The sequence below is a fragment of the Thamnophis sirtalis genome, unplaced genomic scaffold, assembly GCF_051295495.1.
Source record: "Thamnophis sirtalis isolate CommonGarterSnake01/CBP01778 unplaced genomic scaffold, rThaSir2_p1.2 scaffold_6, whole genome shotgun sequence".
NCBI lineage: Eukaryota > Metazoa > Chordata > Lepidosauria > Squamata > Natricidae > Thamnophis > Thamnophis sirtalis.
The window spans coordinates 77,467,140-77,486,828 of NW_028261386.1; the positions used below are offsets into that span (position 1 = coordinate 77,467,140).

The following is a 19,689-nucleotide window of genomic DNA, read 5'->3' on the forward strand; positions in this document are numbered from 1 at the left end:
AAATAAAACAACGTAACAGTGAGAACAACAAGCAGATGGTCAAAAGCTTTCACATAGACACACACCTATTTTTTTAGCATAATGGGCTCTTTCTTCTTTTGGCATAGATTTAAAACTCAGTTTCCTGTTGCTCTCCCAATATCCATGACGATAACCTGGGTATCTCCGCGGGCTTGAGCTTGCCGAATGGGATGGCCTCCATGGAATGGACGACCTGCCAGATGATGAACGGAAGCGTGTTCTCAAAGGTCTGTTTGGCACTTTCTTTTCTTAAAAAAATGTAAAAAACACACAAACACGCAAGTAAACAGTTACTCTGATGCATTCTTTCTGCGCCCACTGAAAGACCAACTTTACAAAATTGTACTATTCATTTGTTGAAAAAGGAACTGCTAACATGGGGTTTTTGAATGAAAATAGAGAAATCTCTCTCTCTCTCTCTCTTCTATCATCTATTTATCTCTATATCTATATCAGGGGTGGGTTTCTCGCCCCGTTCCAACCGGTTCGGTTGGAACGGGGCCAGCGGCATCCTTGTGCACGCGCGCGGTGCACGTATGCGTACTAGCGTCTGTGCGATACTCCAGCTGCTCCTGGACGAACGCGCAGGCGCTGTATGCGTCCTGCGCATGCGTGGAAGCACAGAACTCATCAAAACCGGGTAAGGACCGCAGGCGGGCGAGCGCGCCCTTTGCCGTTCCCGAAAGTTATTTACTTCTGGGTTCAGCGACCAACCGGTTCGCAGGGACCGCCGCGAACCGGTTGAAACCCACCCCTGATCTATATCATCTATAGCATATCTATCTATCTATCTATCTATCTATCTATCTATCTATCTATCTATCTATCTATCTATCTATCATCTATCTATCTATCATCTATCTATCTATCTATCTATCTATCTATCTATCTATCTTCCAAATTGCTAACCAAACCAAACTAATAATTCTGGTGGTTTTTGCCAAGAAGTTTGCTCTGAAAAGAATATAGAGTCGGTTGCTGCTTTTAAATACTTCAGGGCGTCAAAGACATCTGGAATACAGATCGCGTAGTGCAGTTAGTCTTAAGATCCTCAAATGCTATTAAACTTTTTTTTTTACACAGATGAAGGTGTAGAAATCCCTGTGGCAGCAAACTCTGAAATCAAATCCTCTGCAGCGCAGAAGTAAGAATTTATGCCAAAAAAAAAGTGTTGGAATCAATGCAAACACATTTTTTTGAGTTCTCACTACACCAAATGGACTTCAATGTCCAATTAAAAGTTGAGAGACGAATGTCCAAAATTCAGGTAAGGGCCTGGAAGATAGGGATAAACTCCTGGTTGCAAATCCAGTTTTTTTTCCAGCTGGACTGACCCCTTTAATTTTCACAGATAATTTCCTTTCACCAAGCAACAGGCTGGGCATCCAGGTGTTAGCATTATATGAGTTTTGTCCACCATTCCTAATCTCCCTAGGAAGCTAAGGAACTGCTCACCCAAGGAATACAAGATATGGTGTTAACAAATTAACAAGCTGCGTCTCCATGGCAGAAATTGGATAAATCAGGGTCTTTGCCAACAAACACAATATTTACAGAACCTTATTTTCCCCAGAACTACATTTTTTAAAGCCAGGCACAATTAGTTTATAATTCACATTGCAAGGCAAATACTCTACAATCCCATTAAATCAAATGCACCTGCCTATGTAGGCACAAAGAAAAAACATTTCACATGAATTATTACACTGTACATTTTACAGGGATAGCAGGTCCATTTATATTGGCCCTAATAAATAGATTCCCAGGAAGATCCCATATCTCCACATGAATTTTCTCTTAGAAGACACAAGACCTGCTATTAACTGCATGATTGCCAATTTTTACATTGCTGTAATGAAAATAAGATATACAATAAAATAAAATATTAGACATAACCAGTTCCAATTGTAATTACTTTTGCCTTATTTCTTATTAAACATCTTAGAAATCTGCAAACTTTAATTATTTGACATAGTTCTAGATAATCCCGGGATTTCAAACTGTCCATATCAGAGCTACCCTAGGGATGTCTCCCCTAAATACAACACAAAAAGTTTTGTGCATCTACTATGCAACATATCATACAGATCTTTTTTGAAGGTTCATATGAGACATTACTTTGTCACACTGAATCACACCCACCCAATCCCAAATTCAGATAATTAGGCGATAGAGACACTACAAAAACATTGCAAATTTTTAGACTGTGTTTTAGCTTGTTTATTCACTTGTTCTGTTCTTTATCAACAAATGTATTCTGGTGAAATATATTGAAGAACAAAAGAGCTATCTGGATAACTAAGAAGAGCTACCTGAATAACGGATATGGTAGCCATCTGGATCGCTGGGGCAGAACAGTAGGTGTTTTGTTTATTTTGTGTGCATTTCACAGCAGCTGCCCTAAATTCAACTTCATTCTACCCCCAAAATGATGCTATAGGACACTGCACACCAGAACAACTAGACACAAGAACAGTTTTTCCCAGAATGCCATCACTCTGCTTAACAACTAATTCCCACAACATTGTCAAATAATTTACTAAGACGGCATTACTATTATTCTTCTATCCATTACTAGTATCTATCTCTTCCAACTTATTACTCTAACCATGTTGCTTGTATCTTTCAATTTATATTGTTTTTAATTATTTCCTAATACGATTTGATAGCTTATTATTAACCTTGACTATCACTAAGTGTTGTATCTTTTTATTTTTGATGAATTTATTTTATTCTCCTTATGTATACAGGGAGCATATACATCAAAGACAAATTCCTTATGTGTCCAATCACACGGCCAATAAAGAATTCTATTCTATTCTATTCTATTCTATTCTATTCTATTCTATTCTATTCAATCAACATGTTTTCTCCATGAGTATGGAACCTATTGCAAGGTTTTCCAACCATTATTGTGCCTAGGATAGCATTCTAAAGTGTATGTTTTATGTATTTCAAATATGTAGTCATTGAGATGGCACTGTTTAGTCAACCATCTTAGATCTCAGAGGAGGAGGAGGTTGTTCTGCTGCTAAATTTGTACTTAGTTTCCTGAATAGCAATAGCAATAGCACTTAGACTTATATATCGCTTCACGATGCTTTACAGCTCTATGTGGTTTACAGAGTCAGCATATTGCCCCCAACAATCTGAGTCCTCATTTTACCAACCTCAGAAGGCTGAGTAAACCTTGAGCCTGTGAGATTTGAACTGCCAAATTGCAGGCAGCCATCAGTCAGCACAAGTAGCCTGTAATATTGCACTCTAACTACTGTGCCACCATTATGAAATCCCAAGATGCAAGCTAAATTAGAAAGTTGTGAGTCGATATTGGATTTGCTGAGGACAACTGGAATAGCGATCACAGAGGAAGACAATGGTAAACCATTTTTGTATTGTGCCAAGGAAGCTATATGAACATGCCCCTTCTTTCCTAGAAGACAAAATCAGTTCAAGGGAGTCCTGAAAAATACAGTATGAATTAGCTTTAATTTGTCACATGACAAAAGGCTTGTTTTTGTAGCTGTCCAGTTACATTTTGCTACCTTAAGTAGAAAAGAACATTAGAATAAGTCTAAAATAGCAGTTACTTCCAAATGACCAAATCATTGAAAAGAAACTGGTGAAAATAAGCCAAGCTAAAGATCTGTTAAGATGATAAAAATCAGCTGGTACAAAATCAGATTTTCAGAATAGGAAATTAAAGACTTTTTAGATATCAAAGAATTAACAGTAGAAAAGGAGTAATTTTTCCTTCAAGAAGAATAAATTGTTATTTTATAAATATAATTTGATGTGGAACATTCCAACATGTCTTACTCTATGAAATAAGCATGCATGCTCAGATGGAACCAATGGTACCCAGATGCACCAATATGTTTTTGGCACAATGTAACAATCAAAGAACCAACTACATTTCTGATATGCTACAAAATATGTAAGAGTGAGCCGACATGCTTATACAGCAACAAAACACATACTTGTTCATTGAGGAACATTGTATAATGTAACTAAAGGCAATCTAAGTAGACACCGTTTATATGGTGAGCCTGTAATCTACAACAGCTCCCAAGATACATTAGCTGCATTTTCAGTATTTGCCAAGCATAGATCCATATACCATTACTTCCCATAATAAAACTGTTAGTTGAAATATTGTACAGATGATGAAAAACCACAATGAGAAAAGGCCAAAAAGGAGCAATTGAGAGTCAAGGCATGCATTTAAATTGGCTGAGCTACAGAAATAAACCACATGAGTTGAAGAAGAAAAAACATCAGCAGCTCAGGTTGTTAATGAGAAGATTTGACATGTAATCTTTTAACCGCCAGTAGATAGACACAAACTCTAGCACACATAATGGAGACGAAATAAGAGGCAATATAATGAATTCAAGATCCAAGCATTAAGATATTGCAATAGTGGAGCAAAGTTGAAAGGGCTCAATCATGTGGAAGTGGAAACCAGTGATGGTAAATGAGGTGGTAGGAAAATTGCAAGTTATATGTAGTGTAGTCAGAGAAAAGAAAAGAACACAAACATATTTTTTAAACTGAAAAGGTTATTCAACTAAAGGCTATTTATAGGCAGTCCTAAACATTGAAGATGGGTTAAATTCAGATAAAAACAAAAAAATGCACATATTTATGTAAAACAAGATGGGCAACCATTGCCCCTTTATGACCTGTGGCCAACCATGCTAGCTCAGGAATTCTGGGAGTTGAAATCCACAGGTCGTAAAGGGGCCATAATTGTTCACCCTTGATTTAAAAGAAATACATCCAATTCACCGTAAAACCATATACTAAAACAAAACAAAACAGGACTGGATAAAATGAACAGCACTTACCAAGGCTAGCAATCTACACTGCAATTTAATGAACAAACCATTGAATGCCCCACATAAAGAAATGTGCTCTTTAGATGTACTGAACAGTTCAAGGGATCCTTAATAAGACAAGAATACTGAGTGAAAGTGAATTTCATGACTTGTGAGAAGGGCATGCAATCATCTGGCATAGGATTGGTCTCAAGTGCTCTTCAAGCAGATCAAATAATGTCTCAGAAATTGTTGGTCATTAAATAAGGCCAAAGAAGGATCACTTACCTAAATAAGAAGATACATGGCAATTATCCTTTGAAATACTCTTTGGTAAGCTACACAGGAGAAACTATTCTTATTTTTCTACAATGATCTGCAACTACATAATGCTAATCACACAGGGCCCTCTAGGAAAATCAAAATGGTACAAAGATGCTTGGATCATGATTATGCCGTCAGTTAGTCCTATAGTGTGTGGTGTGGGAAAGCAGTTACGCGTATGCAATGGCATCTTTACATTTGCCCTAAAAGGTCCTAAAGTCAGTAAAGCTACTTTTCCTTTAAAAGAGGGTCCCCAAACCATGACAACTTTAAGACGTGTGGACTTCAACTCCCAGGATTCCCCAGCCAGCAAGTTGCCAAGCAGGGGAACTCTGACTTAGAACCTATGCCATGCGTCCACTGCCTTTGGCATATTTGTCCAATTAGGCATCGATACAAGATCTTGTTTGCCTTCTGCTACTCATATTCTTCCTTCTCCCACCAAAAATCCACATGCTTTGCACAGCTTCCCTGCTTTACCTTTGCTTTATCAGTTGCTTTTAATCGGAATCCATCAAGCCAACTTTAAATCCCTACTTTCAGACCTCAACCTCTGGATGTCATGAAGCAATTATTAAGATAGTCAGTATGAACTTTATTCTTCTCTGCTTTAACCTGTATGCAGAAGGAGGAATGCCGGTTGTCCCGATCCCTTAAACTGTTTGCACAGGATCTGGAGTACCAAATCTCTAAAGCAAGGGCCCCCATCTCCAATCACAAGTGCATGGACCAGCACCAAGCGGCAGTATGCCAGAAACCAGGCCATGCAAATAAGCAAACTCTCGTCCATGGGATTCAGATAACACACAAAATCACGCCCCCTCTGGTCCATGAAAAAATCCTCTCTCCACGGAACCGGTCCCTGGTGTTGGGGGCCCCACTACTGTAGGATCCATTTGATGAAACTGCAGTGCATATATTGTGTATCTGGAACAAAGCAAGGAAGATGGGGCTGAACTCAGCTGCCAAGGAGGATATCATGGGAAAGAACAGCAGAGAGGTGATACTAGATTGGTATAAATGCTCCATGTGGAAAAGCTCTATTTTTCCTGGAAAATATAACAAAAAACTAAATGCTTCTTAAGCCTAAAAGAATGCGTACATCCCCTCCCTCCTTAGCACACCAGCAAATATTCTGAAACTCCCATGGGGGTACAATTCACGTGGATCCAGTTAACCATCTGTGTGTACATTAAGCAGCTTAATTTTTTTTTTTTTACATTCTTGGCATGTGGCTCAACCACTGTTGTATCCATGTCGCTGGCAAGCAGATCAGTCATAAAAGTGATTACTAACTTTTCTGCACACAAGAAAAAATGTCGGTAAGATTTTTATCTGATGCATAGTTTGAAAAACTAGAGTTCCACAGGCAGATTGTTAAATATCAGTCCATTTGATACTCCTCCAAAAACCCACAGAGATGTTGTAATAAACCTGCCCATCTGCCAGTGAAAATGAATTTAAAGATGCTGCGGCTCATAATATATATCTCACCTGGATATAGCACTAGCTGTGAATCCTCTTGAAGAGTAATTTTGCTGGCAACTCTATTAGGTCAACCTTCCATTATGGTATTAAATAGCCATATCTGAAGGTTCTATGGGCTTGGCGCTTTCATATCCTGCTATAACTCCCTGGTTTTCACTTTGCAATAAATGAGACTTATTACTGATCCTTGACAAAGACTGAATACATTGCTACTGGCCACATAATTTAATTCAACTTCTGCTGGTCTGGTTTGGCAGGAAGGAAGTCTGCAATCGATCAGTTTCTTCTGCACCAGTTGCAGACACCCTTTTCCAACTGGAACTAGTATAAAGACTCTTCGTGGGACAGAGGGCATGAAAAAAACTATAGCAGCCAAAAAGCCATATGGAAAGTAATCCATTTAAAACAAATGTGGCTGTAGAAAAGAATTTGCTTCTCTATCCTAGTTCTCTCTAGAGGCTTTTTAAAAGGGAAAGGATGAAATGTACTACTGTATAGTAGTGGGTCTTAATTAAGGTGACCAGATTTTCAGATTGGTAAAGAGGGACACCTTTGCCCCAAGGGGGGGGGGGGGGCTTGATTAAAAATTTTATACGGAGCAACAAAAATTTTCATATAACGCAAAAATAGTATTGTAATTTTTTTTATTTCAACATAACTACAATTTACAAATATAAATTGTAACTGTTGCCAAACATCAAAATTTTGATCACGTGACCATGAGGATGTTGCAACAGTTGCTAAGTGTGAAATGGTCGCTAACTGTGAAAAATGGTCATCAGTCACTTTTTACAATGCCATTGTAACTTTGGTCACTAAGCCCATTATACCACCTTTCTTGCCACAGTTCTTAAGTGAATAACTGCAGCTGATAAGTTAGTAACATAAGTGATCTGTGATAAGAGCCTGGAGGAAACACTTTGTGGCTTTGAGGTGGATAGAAGCTACTTGAGATCGACCAATCAGTCTCAAGACGTGGAGACTCTGGAAAGAGTGCAGAGAAAAGCAAGAAAGATGATTAGGGGATCAGAGGATAAAATATATGAAGAACAGTTGCAGGAATTGTGGATTTCTAGTCTATAGAAAAGAAGATCTAGGAGTGACATGATGGCAGTCTTCCAATATTTGAGGGGCTGCCCCAAAGAAGAAGGAGCCAACCTATTCTCCAAAGCCTTTGAAGGACAAGAAGCAATTGATGGAAACTAACCAGGGAGAGAAGCAACCTAGAACTAAGGAGAAATTTCCTGACAATGAGGACAATTAACCAGTGGAACGGCTTCCCTCCAGAAGTTGTGGGTGATCCATCACAGGAGGTTTTGATAATGTACAACAGTTTGCCTGAAATGGTATCAGGTCTCCTGCTTGAGCAGGGGGTTGGACTAGATGACCTCCAGCTCCAGTATTCTGCATTCTTCTCTAAGAAAGACAACAGGGGCTGGAAAGTCCATTTAGTGGCTTGCAATGGCCATTGCAACCTTCATTCCACAATGTCGGTGTTGCAACTGTTGACCAGGGCTCTGGTCAAATCAGAATTGAGCTGGAGGGGACCTTGGAGGTCTTCTAGCCCTTCCCCCCTCAAGCAGGAGATCCTATCCATTTTAGACAAGCGGCTGTCCAGTGCCTCTTCTTAAAATTTGCTGACCTACGCTGCGGCTGAGCTGAAGCTGGCAAAGCCGAGCACCCCTGCCTGCCCAGCTGAGGTGTTCCTAGCGGAGGAGGGGGAGGGGGAGGCACCGCCGCTATAACTCATTAATACATCATAAATTCTCAAGCACGGGGGCAATAACCACCACAAACCCCACAAATCAAGCCCTCCAAGATATAAATCCACATGAGTTATTACTTTGTAGATTCGTTCTCAGGACGTTACCCTAATGCCCCAGACTATCAGCTGTTAAATTATGGGGCTGGCAGATCCATGGATGGATCCTATAGAGATCCAGGCAACATGCACGCTGGCTCTTACGGGGGATACAAATACAATGGAATGGATCTGAGCATCAGCGGATCAGCCACCACCACCCCCTCCTCCTCCTCCAGCCAATTTGGAGCGGTTGGGGAGAGCTCTCGCGTCTTTTCTGCCCAGGCAGCGCTCGAAAGCAGGTTAAGAGAGGCGTTCAGCTGCTCCTTGTCCTGTCCCGAATCCCTCCCTTGCACAAGCAGCACCAGTCGTGGCGTCAACTAAAGCCATGGAGGCAAGACAGCCGGGTCCTCCCACGCTAACCTGTAGCTTCTGTCGGTGCAGTTAGCATCACCACGTTTGCCGAAATAGACGAAACCAGCGCGTCCTCGTGAACCGAAGAGAGCGGTTCTCAAGCCAACAATGGTGCCCGAGTTCAGACGGAGCCGAACGCCACCTCCATGCCGGCCGCATAAAGCCTGTCCCCTTCTTGTCTCCCACCCAACGTGTTTCGCTGAAGGGCGGCCGAGTTCTAAACTGCCGGCATGACTTTGAAGAGCTGGATTGCCTTCTGTGTGGGCCGACTTGGAAGGCAAGTGGCAAGCCAGCCCTTCAAAGTCATGCCGGCACTTTAGCGTGCCCCTTGGCCGCCATTCAGTGAAAGATGTTTCGCTGAAGGGCGGCCGAGTTCTAAACTGCCGGCATGACTTTGAAGAGCTGGATTGCCTTCTGTGTGGGCCGACTTGGAAGGCAAGTGGCAAGCCAGCCCTTCAAAGTCATGCCGGCACTTTAGCGTGCCCCTTGGCCGCCATTCAGTGAAAGATGTTTCGCTGAACGGCGGCCAAGTTCTAAACTGCCGGCATGACTTTGAAAGGCTGGATTGACTTCCGCGCAGGCCGACTTAGAAGGCAAGCAGCAAGCCAGCCCTTCAAAGTCATGCCAGCACTTTAGCGTGCCTCTCAGCCGCCATTCAGCGAAAGATTGCCTTCCGCGCGGGCCGACGTAGAAGGCAAATGGCAAGCCGCAAGCCAGCACTTCAAAGTCATGCAGGCAGGGCTAGAGCAAGCGAGCGAGCATGCTCCATCCCGGTGGGTGCATGAGCGGAGCACTTTTCCAGCGCTCCTGTGCTTGGAGAGCTCCATCTGCATATAAGCCCTGCCAGCTGCCTTCCCTATCTAGGGGCTCCTCCATCAGAAATAGCAGAGTTGCGTCAGCGCCGCTCTGCCTTCCTCCGTGCTCTTCCCGCCCGGACATCCAAAGCCTCCCCAGCCCGCCTGGCCAGGGGTGAGTCAGCTGCAGTGCAGCGAGTGGCGATCCCACCACCATCCGCCCGCTCAGTCGCCCCGCCCGTCACTTACTCTGAGTTCGGAGAAGAAGCGGCGGCCCCAGGTGGCTCTTTTCGCGGAGGCTTTCCCACGGCTTGTCTGGAAGTGGAGCTGGAAAGGCGAGCTCGCTCCCCCGCCCATCCGCCCTCTCACTCGCTATGCTACCCCGCCCATGCGAGCAGCAATGGATGGGCGGGGGAGTAAGTCGAAGAAGGCGTCAAAATTAAGCGGGATTTTGGGGGAATGGCCCAGGATGCGGGGAAAATTATGAGAAGGCGTGCCTGTCCCGCCAAATGCGGGACATCTGGTCACCCTAGTCTTAATATGCATTCCTCCCTGTAAGTGTTTTTTTCCAGTGAGACCAGTCTATCAGGGCAAACTGGTCTAACCAATTATGGGGCGGAGCATAATGCTTCCGCTTTTGCCTTTCAGCCCTAATCCAGTAGACTTTGCATGCAGTCATTTCCACAACAAACTACTATTTTTGTGTTGAAAGATTAAGAGCCTTAATCTCTCCCCTGGTATAGCCAACAAAGCAAGGAGAGCCCATGGCTTAGAGGTTAATATATCTACCTAATATGTGAGTAGCCTGGGTTCAAATCCCAGAAGGTTATAGCTAGCTGATGAGAGCTAAATAGCTTGAAATAGATCTATACTAGTCTCCCTTTATTTCTTTTTTGGTAAATATAAATTCAACATTCCTCCCCATAGATTTACTGCCCGTTGCATTTGCTTGTTAATCTGGTATCTAAGACATGGCATTCCTACCCAGCCCATTGAACCATGGAACAAGTTGCTTGATTGATGGGAGAAGAACCACTTGTTTCTGTCTCTCTCTCTCTCAGACCTGCATCTTCTCCTGGGCTTAAGCCTTTGTCTTAGTCACTACATAAGAAAGAGAAAAGAGCAGCAAATCATAGGAAATGAAATTGGAAGGAGCTTCCAGAAATAAAGATGGAAGAGAAATTTTGCTGAACAGAATCTTTAGGAAAATATTCCACTAAATATGTGGAACTTGAAAAGCACATATAAGCTGAAATCTACACTCAGAACTTTCTAAAATATTTGAACATTTAAAGCATGCATTCAGGGAAAGTACACTGCCAATAATTTGGTGTTGATTCTTAGCAACACAGATTTTCTTCTTGGCAATATATTCCTAACTTGGTCCTTTAGATCTTCCAATCACCACTGTAACCAAGCCCATCTTCTTTTCTTCCACCTTTTCCAGCATTACAGACTTCTGCAGAGAACAAGGCATAATATGTCAAAAGTAGGATAATTTCAGCCTAGTTATTTGTGCCTTGACTGCAAACTCTGAGTTGACTTTTTCAATGATCCATTTCTTTGTTTTTCTTGGCTATCCATGATATTCTCAGGAATCTCCTTCAATACCAAATTTCAAAAATGCCAGCACTTTTTCTATCCTATCTTCTTCCAAGTCCAAAAATTGGAAAAGCAATGTATTTTCATATAGAAAATCTGGTTAACAAAATACCCACATTAGGACAAGTTTAGACAAAAATGTGAATTTCCAGCAATAAAATTGGTACGGACATCAGAGCATCAATATCAATACTGATGCAAGCTTTTTCTGCCAAATTTGCAAACTAGACTGAAGGTCAGTAAATTAAGAAATTAGGGAAACCGGACTTCCTGGGTGGGGCTTACTGATGGAAGCAGCTTAACAAAGCTGCTCCTGAGTTCCTGGTCGTGTTATCTGTTTAGACGATCGTCTATCAGACGTCTGACAGGTACCTTACTCTTCGGGCAAGAAGGGAAGGAGATTAGTTCTGTTGTGCAACAGCCTTTTGATCTTTGCAGCTTCTGTGTCTGTGGAGAGAGGGGGGCCAGCCGAAGGCAGAACTGTATCCGTGCTGGGGATCTCAAGCTGTCTCTTGCATTCTCCCACTCAGAACAAGGCTTGAATTATTTGATTTTAACACGAGCTGAACTCGTATGCGAGAACTCTAATTGTATATTCAAATCCTAGCTTCATTTTTACAAGATCTTCTTCCGTTAATCTAGCTATTTAAAGAGGCATTTAAAATGGCAACGAGCCTGCTGAATTCTTCCGTAACAATGATTACTTTCTTAATTTCCTTAATCTCCTTGTAAAGCTCTATGGAGTTTTAAAACTTCAAAGGAAAGGGGTGATTTATTACTTTGCCTCACAGCCGGCCAGCAGAGTTTTGCTAATTAGTTTCACTTTTACAAGACTTTCTTTCTTCCGTTAACTCCATTAACTCTGCTAATATAGAGACACTTAAAATGGTGATGAGTATGATGAACTGTTTCGTTACAATGCTTATCTTCTGAAACCTTTTGCAAAGTCCTCAAAAACTTCAAAATAAAGGGGAGATTTAGTACCTCTTTCCATAGCTGTATAGCAGGCCAGTAGAGTTTTACTAATTGCTTAAAGATAAAACTTGGAATGGCCTCAAAACCAAATCCTAATTTGAAACCCCCTCCCTCAGCCCCCAGAAGCACATCTCCAATACCTAGCACAAAGTCGCAGCCTCCGTTCTCCAAGCCCCCTGCTGGAGATTTGCTAACGAAAGAATTCTTCTTGAGGGAATTAAATGAGGCTCTCAACACTCAGACAATTAAAGTGGAAGACAAACTTAAACATTTTAAAGAGGAGATAAATGTGGAGATAAAAGAGGAGATAAAAGAACTTAAAGAAGAGTTGTATGATAAGATTGATGCCAGGGTTGCTAAAATTAGAGATGATATGCTGGGGCTTGTAACTCTACTGACAGAACATGTTTCTGGAATTGAAGATAGTCTAGAGGATCTTAATGAAGCTAATACCAACTTGACATCGAAAACAGAGGTGGTGCAACAAAAAGTTGAAAATGCTGAAAAAGAAATTATTATGATACAGTACAGACAAATGGAACTGACATTAAGAGTAAGGGGGTTGCGTGAAGAAAAACAGGAGAACCTGAAACAGATTCTTTCAGAAGCTTTTGATAATCTGTTGGGAAGACCGGGGGATCAGTTTGACTGGCAAATCGACAAAGTTTATCGCGTTAACTCTTGGGTCGCAAAGCAGAAGCAGCTCCCTCAAGACATCATTATATACTTCACCACAAGAGAGCTCAGAAACACGATATTGCAAGAGACTTATAAAGCTAAGCTCCAAATTGGGGGTCAAGACCTGACTGTTTTGAAAGAGATACCACCTCAAATGCTAAGAGCCAGGAGAGATTATGCTTTTTTAGTTGAAGAACTTAGAAACCATCAGATATAGTACAGATGGGACACACCATTCGGCATTATACTTACATTTGATAGGCAAAGATATCATCTCAACTCCGTATGGAAAGCCCGAGATTTTTACTATAATATTCTGAAGGCTGGAAATCCTGCACCATCTGGACCCAGAGAAAGATCACAAGAAGGACAAGATAGACAACAAACTACACAACTACCAGATAAGATGGATCATCTCTCTCTTCTAGAAGCGCAAGGTGTTATGGAACAAAGACCTAGCCGTATGACTACTAGACGAATGGAGCAACAAGCTAAAAGGCAACAACCTCAACAATTACCTGCCATCGATCAAGGAGCTACAGCAACAAGTCCAGAAGCAGTGGGAGGAGCTAGGCCAAAGGTTAAACAGGCCATGGGGGAGGCTCTAAAAAAGCTTCAGGTAACCAAAAATGACAATTAAGATTTTAACATGGAATGTCAATGGATTGAATTCTCCACAGAAGAGAAAGAAAATATTTCACTATCTTAAACAGTTTAAGAATGACCTAATTTGCTTGCAAGAAACTCATATTAAATCAACCGATCAAAAATATCTGATTAACCCAAGACTTGGTCAACATTTTGTAGCTTCTGCTATGGAAAAGATAAATGGTATAGTTGTATACTTAAGAAAAGATATGAAAGTTGAATTAATTGAAGCAGATCCCTTTGGAAGATACATTGTGTTAGATTTAATCCTGGAAGGGAAAAAGACATTGTTTTTGGGAATTTATGCTCCTAATCAACAGCAAGACAGATTCTACAGAAATCTTCATGCTAAATTAGTACAGTGGGATTATAGGTCTTGTATACTATTGGGTGACTGGAATGGTGTTATAGATACTAAGAGAGATAAGAAGGTTTCTCGCCCAAATACTAAGATGCGAGCAAAGCTACCTAAATCCTTTTTTGACATGATGGATGACTTTGAACTGAGAGATATCTGGCGAGAAAGAAATGCAGAAGAATATGATTTTACCTTCTTTTCTTTTTTTTTCTTGTTCAAATGTTTTATTTTCATTTTCATTTTCAATTCATACAGTCACTTATATACTGTGCATAACCAGGGCCATATAACATTGAACAATAACCACAGCCATCCTTGTCAAAAATACTCCCCAAAATACAAGCCCAATAGACCACATCAACCCTCCATACACCGTTTCTTTCACCCCCCTCCAACTTTCCTTTCTCCCCTCCAACATTTCCCTCTCCTACTTCCCCTCTCCCTCTATCATTCCTTTCTCCCAATACACTCCCTCCCTTCCACCTCACCTTCCTTCTGATCCTCTCTCCCACCCTCTCTACCCCTCTTTCTTCTTTCCCTCTACTCCTCCCTTCGGTGTATTTCTACCATCTATCAATATATTCAGCTTCTTATTTTAACACTAGCATTGAAAATGCAACAGTATACAAGTGCAATCATGTTACTTTAAATTCTGGCACATACTGTATTTCCCCCCTCCCCCCTCCCCCCTATGACCCCACCTCCCTTCCCCCACCCCGACTTCCCAGACCCCGTACACGGTATAGCTTTTTATCAAACACAATCTAAAATATATTAAAACCAACGAAATTAAAGAAAAAAGAAGAAAAGAAAAAAAAAGGTCAGTACAGTCTCTACGTTGAACTCAGCTTCATGCCATTCCACAAACTTTAAGTTTACATTATTCCTAATCTTAGTTGTTTGATCATCTACAGGATGTCCCCAGAAGTTATTTGTGAGTTTATCTTTTAACTGTATCCTTCTCTAACTAGGGGTATTATCTTTTTATCTAAGTATCTGTGTATGTCTAAACCCTTAATATTATCCCCTTTGTACCTCCTTCCCTCTATGACAATTTAAATACACTTCAAATTATTCTATTAATTTCCTCTTTCAATTCTTTTCGTTTTTGCCCTTGTTTATGTCTATGTATTTTGTTTATGTTCATCAGTACTCCTCTCAAATATGCTTTACTTACATCCCCTACAAATTCCATGAATATATCCTTATTTGTATTCAGAGCAAAGTATTCAGATAGCAATTTTTTTTAACAATCATTAATATATTTTACATATCTAAATAAACCCTAAACTCTCATTCAACCTCCAAGACTTTCTTGCCTGCACTACCCTTCCCTATTCCATCCAAACTGAGTTATGGTCCTAAAAGTCCCTCGCCGCAATCTTTGTCTTCTTCACCCTAGAAAATAAGTCATTAGCGATTTATATAAAGTCACTCCTTAAAGGGGATTGATGTCCATCAGAGAAAGAGGTGAAGTCGCACGCCTCTGCATTTCGAAGTTGTCCATCAAGTCTTTTTCCCTTCTAGAATTAAGTAAATGCAATATGTCTTCCAAAGGGATCTGCTTCAATTAATTCAGCCGTCTCTTTTACAACTCTACCATTTTTCTTTTCAGTAGCAGAGGTCACAAAATATTGACCAAGTTCGGGGTCAAACAAATATTTTTAATCAGTTAATTTAATATAAATTTCTTGCAGACAAATCATATCGTTCTTAAACTGTCTGAGGTAGTGAAATATTTTCTTTCTCTTGTGTAAAGAGTTCAGACCATAACTCCTTGATCGATGACCGATGATTATTCAAGTTATTGCAATATACCTTGTTTTCCCATTCGTCTGGTAGTCATACGGCTAGATCCTTGTTCCCTGGTCCCTTGCCCTTCCGGAAAGAGGAGATGATGCTTTTTGTCTGGTGGTTGTGTGATTTGCTGTTTATCTTGTTTTTCTCGTGGTTTTTCTCCAAATCCAAATAATTCCGGGTGTCCCACCTTCAGATTCTTGTGATAAAAATCTCGGGCTTCCCATACAGAGTTGAGACGATATTTTTGCTTATCAAATGTAATTATTATACCAAATGGCGCATCCCATCTGTACTGTATCTGACGGTTTCTGAGTTCTTCCACTAGAAAAGCATAGTCTCTCCTGGCTCTTAGCATTTGGGGTGGTATTTCTTTCAGAACAATCAAGTCCTGTCCACCAATTTGAAGCCTGGTATTATAAGACTTTTGTAGTATCATGTTTCTAAATTCTCTTGTAGTAAAATATATAATTACATCCCAAGGGAGTTGTCTCTGTTTTGCCACCAAAGAATTAACACGATAATTTTTTTCGATCTGCCAGTCAAAGTTGGGCCCCGGTCTTTCCACCAGACGGTTAAAAGCCTCTGAAAAAATCTGCTTCAAGTTCTCCTGTTCGTTTTCACGAAGCCCTCTGACTTTTAATGCAAGCTCCATCTGTTTATAGTATAACATAACAATTTGTTTTTCAGCATTATCAACTTTTTGTTGCGCCACTTCAATTTTGGATGTCAAGTTAGTGTTGGCTTCCTCAAGAACCTCTAGCTTGTCTTCCATTTCAGAAACATATTCTCTCAATACAGTTACAAGTCCTACCATATCGTCCTTTGTTTTAACAATTCTAGCATCAAGCTTATCATGTAAATCTGCATTAAATTTCTTTATCTCCGCTCTGAATTCTCTGAGCATTTCTAAATTCTGCTCTCTAAATTCTCTAAGAGTCTCAAAAAAAAGTTCTTTCGTTAGCAAATCTCCAGTAGGGGGCATAGAGGGTGGGGACTGCAACTTGATGCCAGGTGCGTGGGATGTACTCCTAAAAAGAGATCTTCCCGAGCTCAAATTTGTTGCCATTATATCTTTACTTCAAGTAGTTATTCAGCAATTAATCAAACTCTGCTTTTCAAGAAGTGGAGCTAATTAGTAAGAGGCTATTCCTTTGATCTTTGTTATCACTGTCTTTGCCGAGGAGTCATAATCGCCATCTTGGGAGCAATTACACAAAGGAAGTTCTTGTAAAACTGAAGCTAGGATTTTCTTTAGAAAAAGCAAATAAAGTTCGCAGGTACGGGCTCTGCTCTGTTTCTGGCCGGAGATATGACTCAGCTTTGGTTGTCTCCCCCCTTCCGTTTGCAGCAAAAAAAAAAGCTGCAAACTTCAAAGAAAGCTCTTACCAGCTGGATCTCTCTCTTCAATCTTCTTGCCTGAAGAATGAGATATTTGCTAGGTGTTTAGGCAGATAACGAACCAGAAATCTGGGGGCAGCTCAATTAAGCCACCGCCAATGGCAAAATCCTGCCCCGGAAGTCCGATTTTACCTTCTTTTCTGATAGGCATCAATCCTTTTCTAGGATTGATTTTATATTAATCACTAATGATTTGCTTTCCAGGGTGAAGAAGACAAAGATTGCGGCTAGAGTTCTTTCGGATCATAACCCAGTTTGAATGGAAGTGGGAGGGGTGGTACAGGCAAGAAGGTCTTAGAGATTGAATGAAAACTTATTTAGATATGAAAGGTATATCAATGATTGTAAAAAATTGCTAACCGAATACTTTGTTTTTAATATGAATAAGGATACACCTATGGAATTTGTATGGGATGCAAGCAAAACGTATATGAGAGGAGTACTGATAAATATAAATAAAGCACATAGACATAAACAAGGGGTAAAATGAATAGAATTGGAAGAGGAAATTAAGAGGAAAGAGCTGGAGTTAACACTTAAACCCAGGCGATACAAAGGTCAAGGAAGCAATTGCCATATTAAAATCTCAATTTGACAAGTTGATTTCTGACCAGGTAGGCACTAGTTTGTTATACGCAAAACACAACACTTTCTGCAATGCAAACAAACCTGGCAGATGGTTAGCTTATCAGATGAGGAAAAAAAGGAAATCTCAAAATATATCTAAATTGACCTATAGAGGGAAGGAGGTGTTTCAACAGGATGAGATTCAAAAGGCATTTCGGGAATTTTTTACAGAGTTGTATAAGGGGGATAAAATTAATGGTTTAGATATAGACAAATATTTAGATAAAGAGAAAATACCCTTAGTTAAAGAAGAGCACAGGGAAAAATTGAACCAACCAATAACCTCGGGGAAAATTTTACAGGTAATTAAGCAGTTAAAGTTAGGGAAGGCACCAGGCACAGATGGCTTGACAGCAGCTTACTATAAAAATTTACAGTTAGAAATGGTAGAACCTCTTAGAGAATTATTTAATAAGATTCAAACGGAAGGTAAGGTACCTCCATCTTGGAAGACAGCTTTTATATCTTTAATACCCAAAGAAGATCAAGATACTACTCAACCCAAAAACTATAGACCTATCTCATTACTTAATGTAGATTATAAATTTTTTACTAAAATATTAGCAAATAGGTTAATGCTGGTTATTCAACAATTGATACACACTGACCAAACAGGTTTTATACAAGGGAGACAAATGAAAAGTAATGTTAGATTAGTTATTAATGCATTAGAATACTTGGGAAAGAACAATCAAATTCCTGCTGCGTTCATATTTTTGGATGCTGAGAAAGCCTTTGATCGAGTTAATTGGCAATTTCTGTTGAAGATATTGCAAAAAATGCAGATAGGAGATAATTTTTTACAGTCAATTAAAGCAATATATCAACAGCAAACAGCTCAAATCATAGTCAATGGAAGTTTAACAGACTCTTTTCAAATTGGAAAAGGTACAAGACAGGGCTGTCCTTTGTCCACACTATTGTTTATTATAACTTTGGAAGTATTGTTGAATAAAATACGGGGCTTGGATGGTCTAAAAGGAATTAAGCTTAGGCAGCAAGAATACAGAGTGTGTGCTTTTGCGGATGATTTGATCATAATTTTGGAACAACCGCAGGAATCCAGTATGGTTTTAATAAATACGATTAATCAATATGGTCAAGTGTCTGGTTTTAAAATAAACTTAGGGAAAACAAAAATATTAGCCATAAATATGAATACTAAACAAAAGGAAGAATTAGGAGGAATGTTAGGATGTGAGGTAGTCAAAAAGGTCAAATATCTTGGACTTAATATCTCAATCTGAAATGGGAAATTATATAAGTATAATTATGAACCACTCTGGCATAGTATACAGATAGAGATGAAAAAATGGGAGAAGTTGCACCTATCTCTGCTGGGAAGAATAGCGGCAGTGAAAATGAATATCTTACCAAAATTTTTATTTCTTTTCCAAATGTTACCTATACTCAAAAAAGATGCGAATCTTTTAGAATGGCAGAAGGGTATCAATAAATTTGTATGGGCAGGAAAGAAGCCGAGAGTAAAGCTGAAAATAATGCAAGATGCACGTGAGAGAGTGCACAGGGGTTTGAACCTGAATTTCTTTACTCAACATTCAATGTTTCCTCTGTCCTATACTGGCTTCAGAGCAAGTGACCACAATATTAATAAAAGGATAGGTTGGAAGAGAGAAGAGGAGAATGATGTAAAACTGAAATGCTATGAATTTTTACATAGCACAAACCCCAGTGTATGTAGTGGCATGTACCCTTAAGTAAACATGTGCCGAAACAAGAAAAATCATAGGACAGAAGAAATGGATCAACCCAGAGTAATTTAAGGTCACTTGGCAGACATCTCCACTGGATCACATAGGAACCTAAGGCTATTCACATTATAGATCTCTAGCAGCTTAAGGTGACCAGATTTTCAGATTGATAAAGAGGGACACCTTTGACCGGGGCGGGGGGGGGGGGGGGGGCTTGATTAAAAATTTT

General features: G+C 40.1%; 1 protein-coding gene and 1 pseudogene across 2 annotated transcripts in view; one reads left to right on the forward strand and one right to left on the reverse strand.

Annotated features, from left to right (window-relative positions):
- The window catches only part of FNDC1 (fibronectin type III domain containing 1), an 89,958-nt gene that overhangs the window by 50,951 nt on the left and 19,318 nt on the right, over positions 1–19,689 (reverse strand). For both annotated transcript variants that reach the window (XM_087718229.1, XM_087718228.1), the window contains exon 2: positions 66–269. In XM_087718229.1, coding sequence (XP_087574355.1) covers positions 66–269 — 204 coding nt within the window. The remainder of the gene's footprint in view (positions 1–65; positions 270–19,689) is intronic.
- On the forward strand, positions 8,485–9,029 carry LOC148045044 (homeobox protein Hox-B5 pseudogene; annotated as a pseudogene).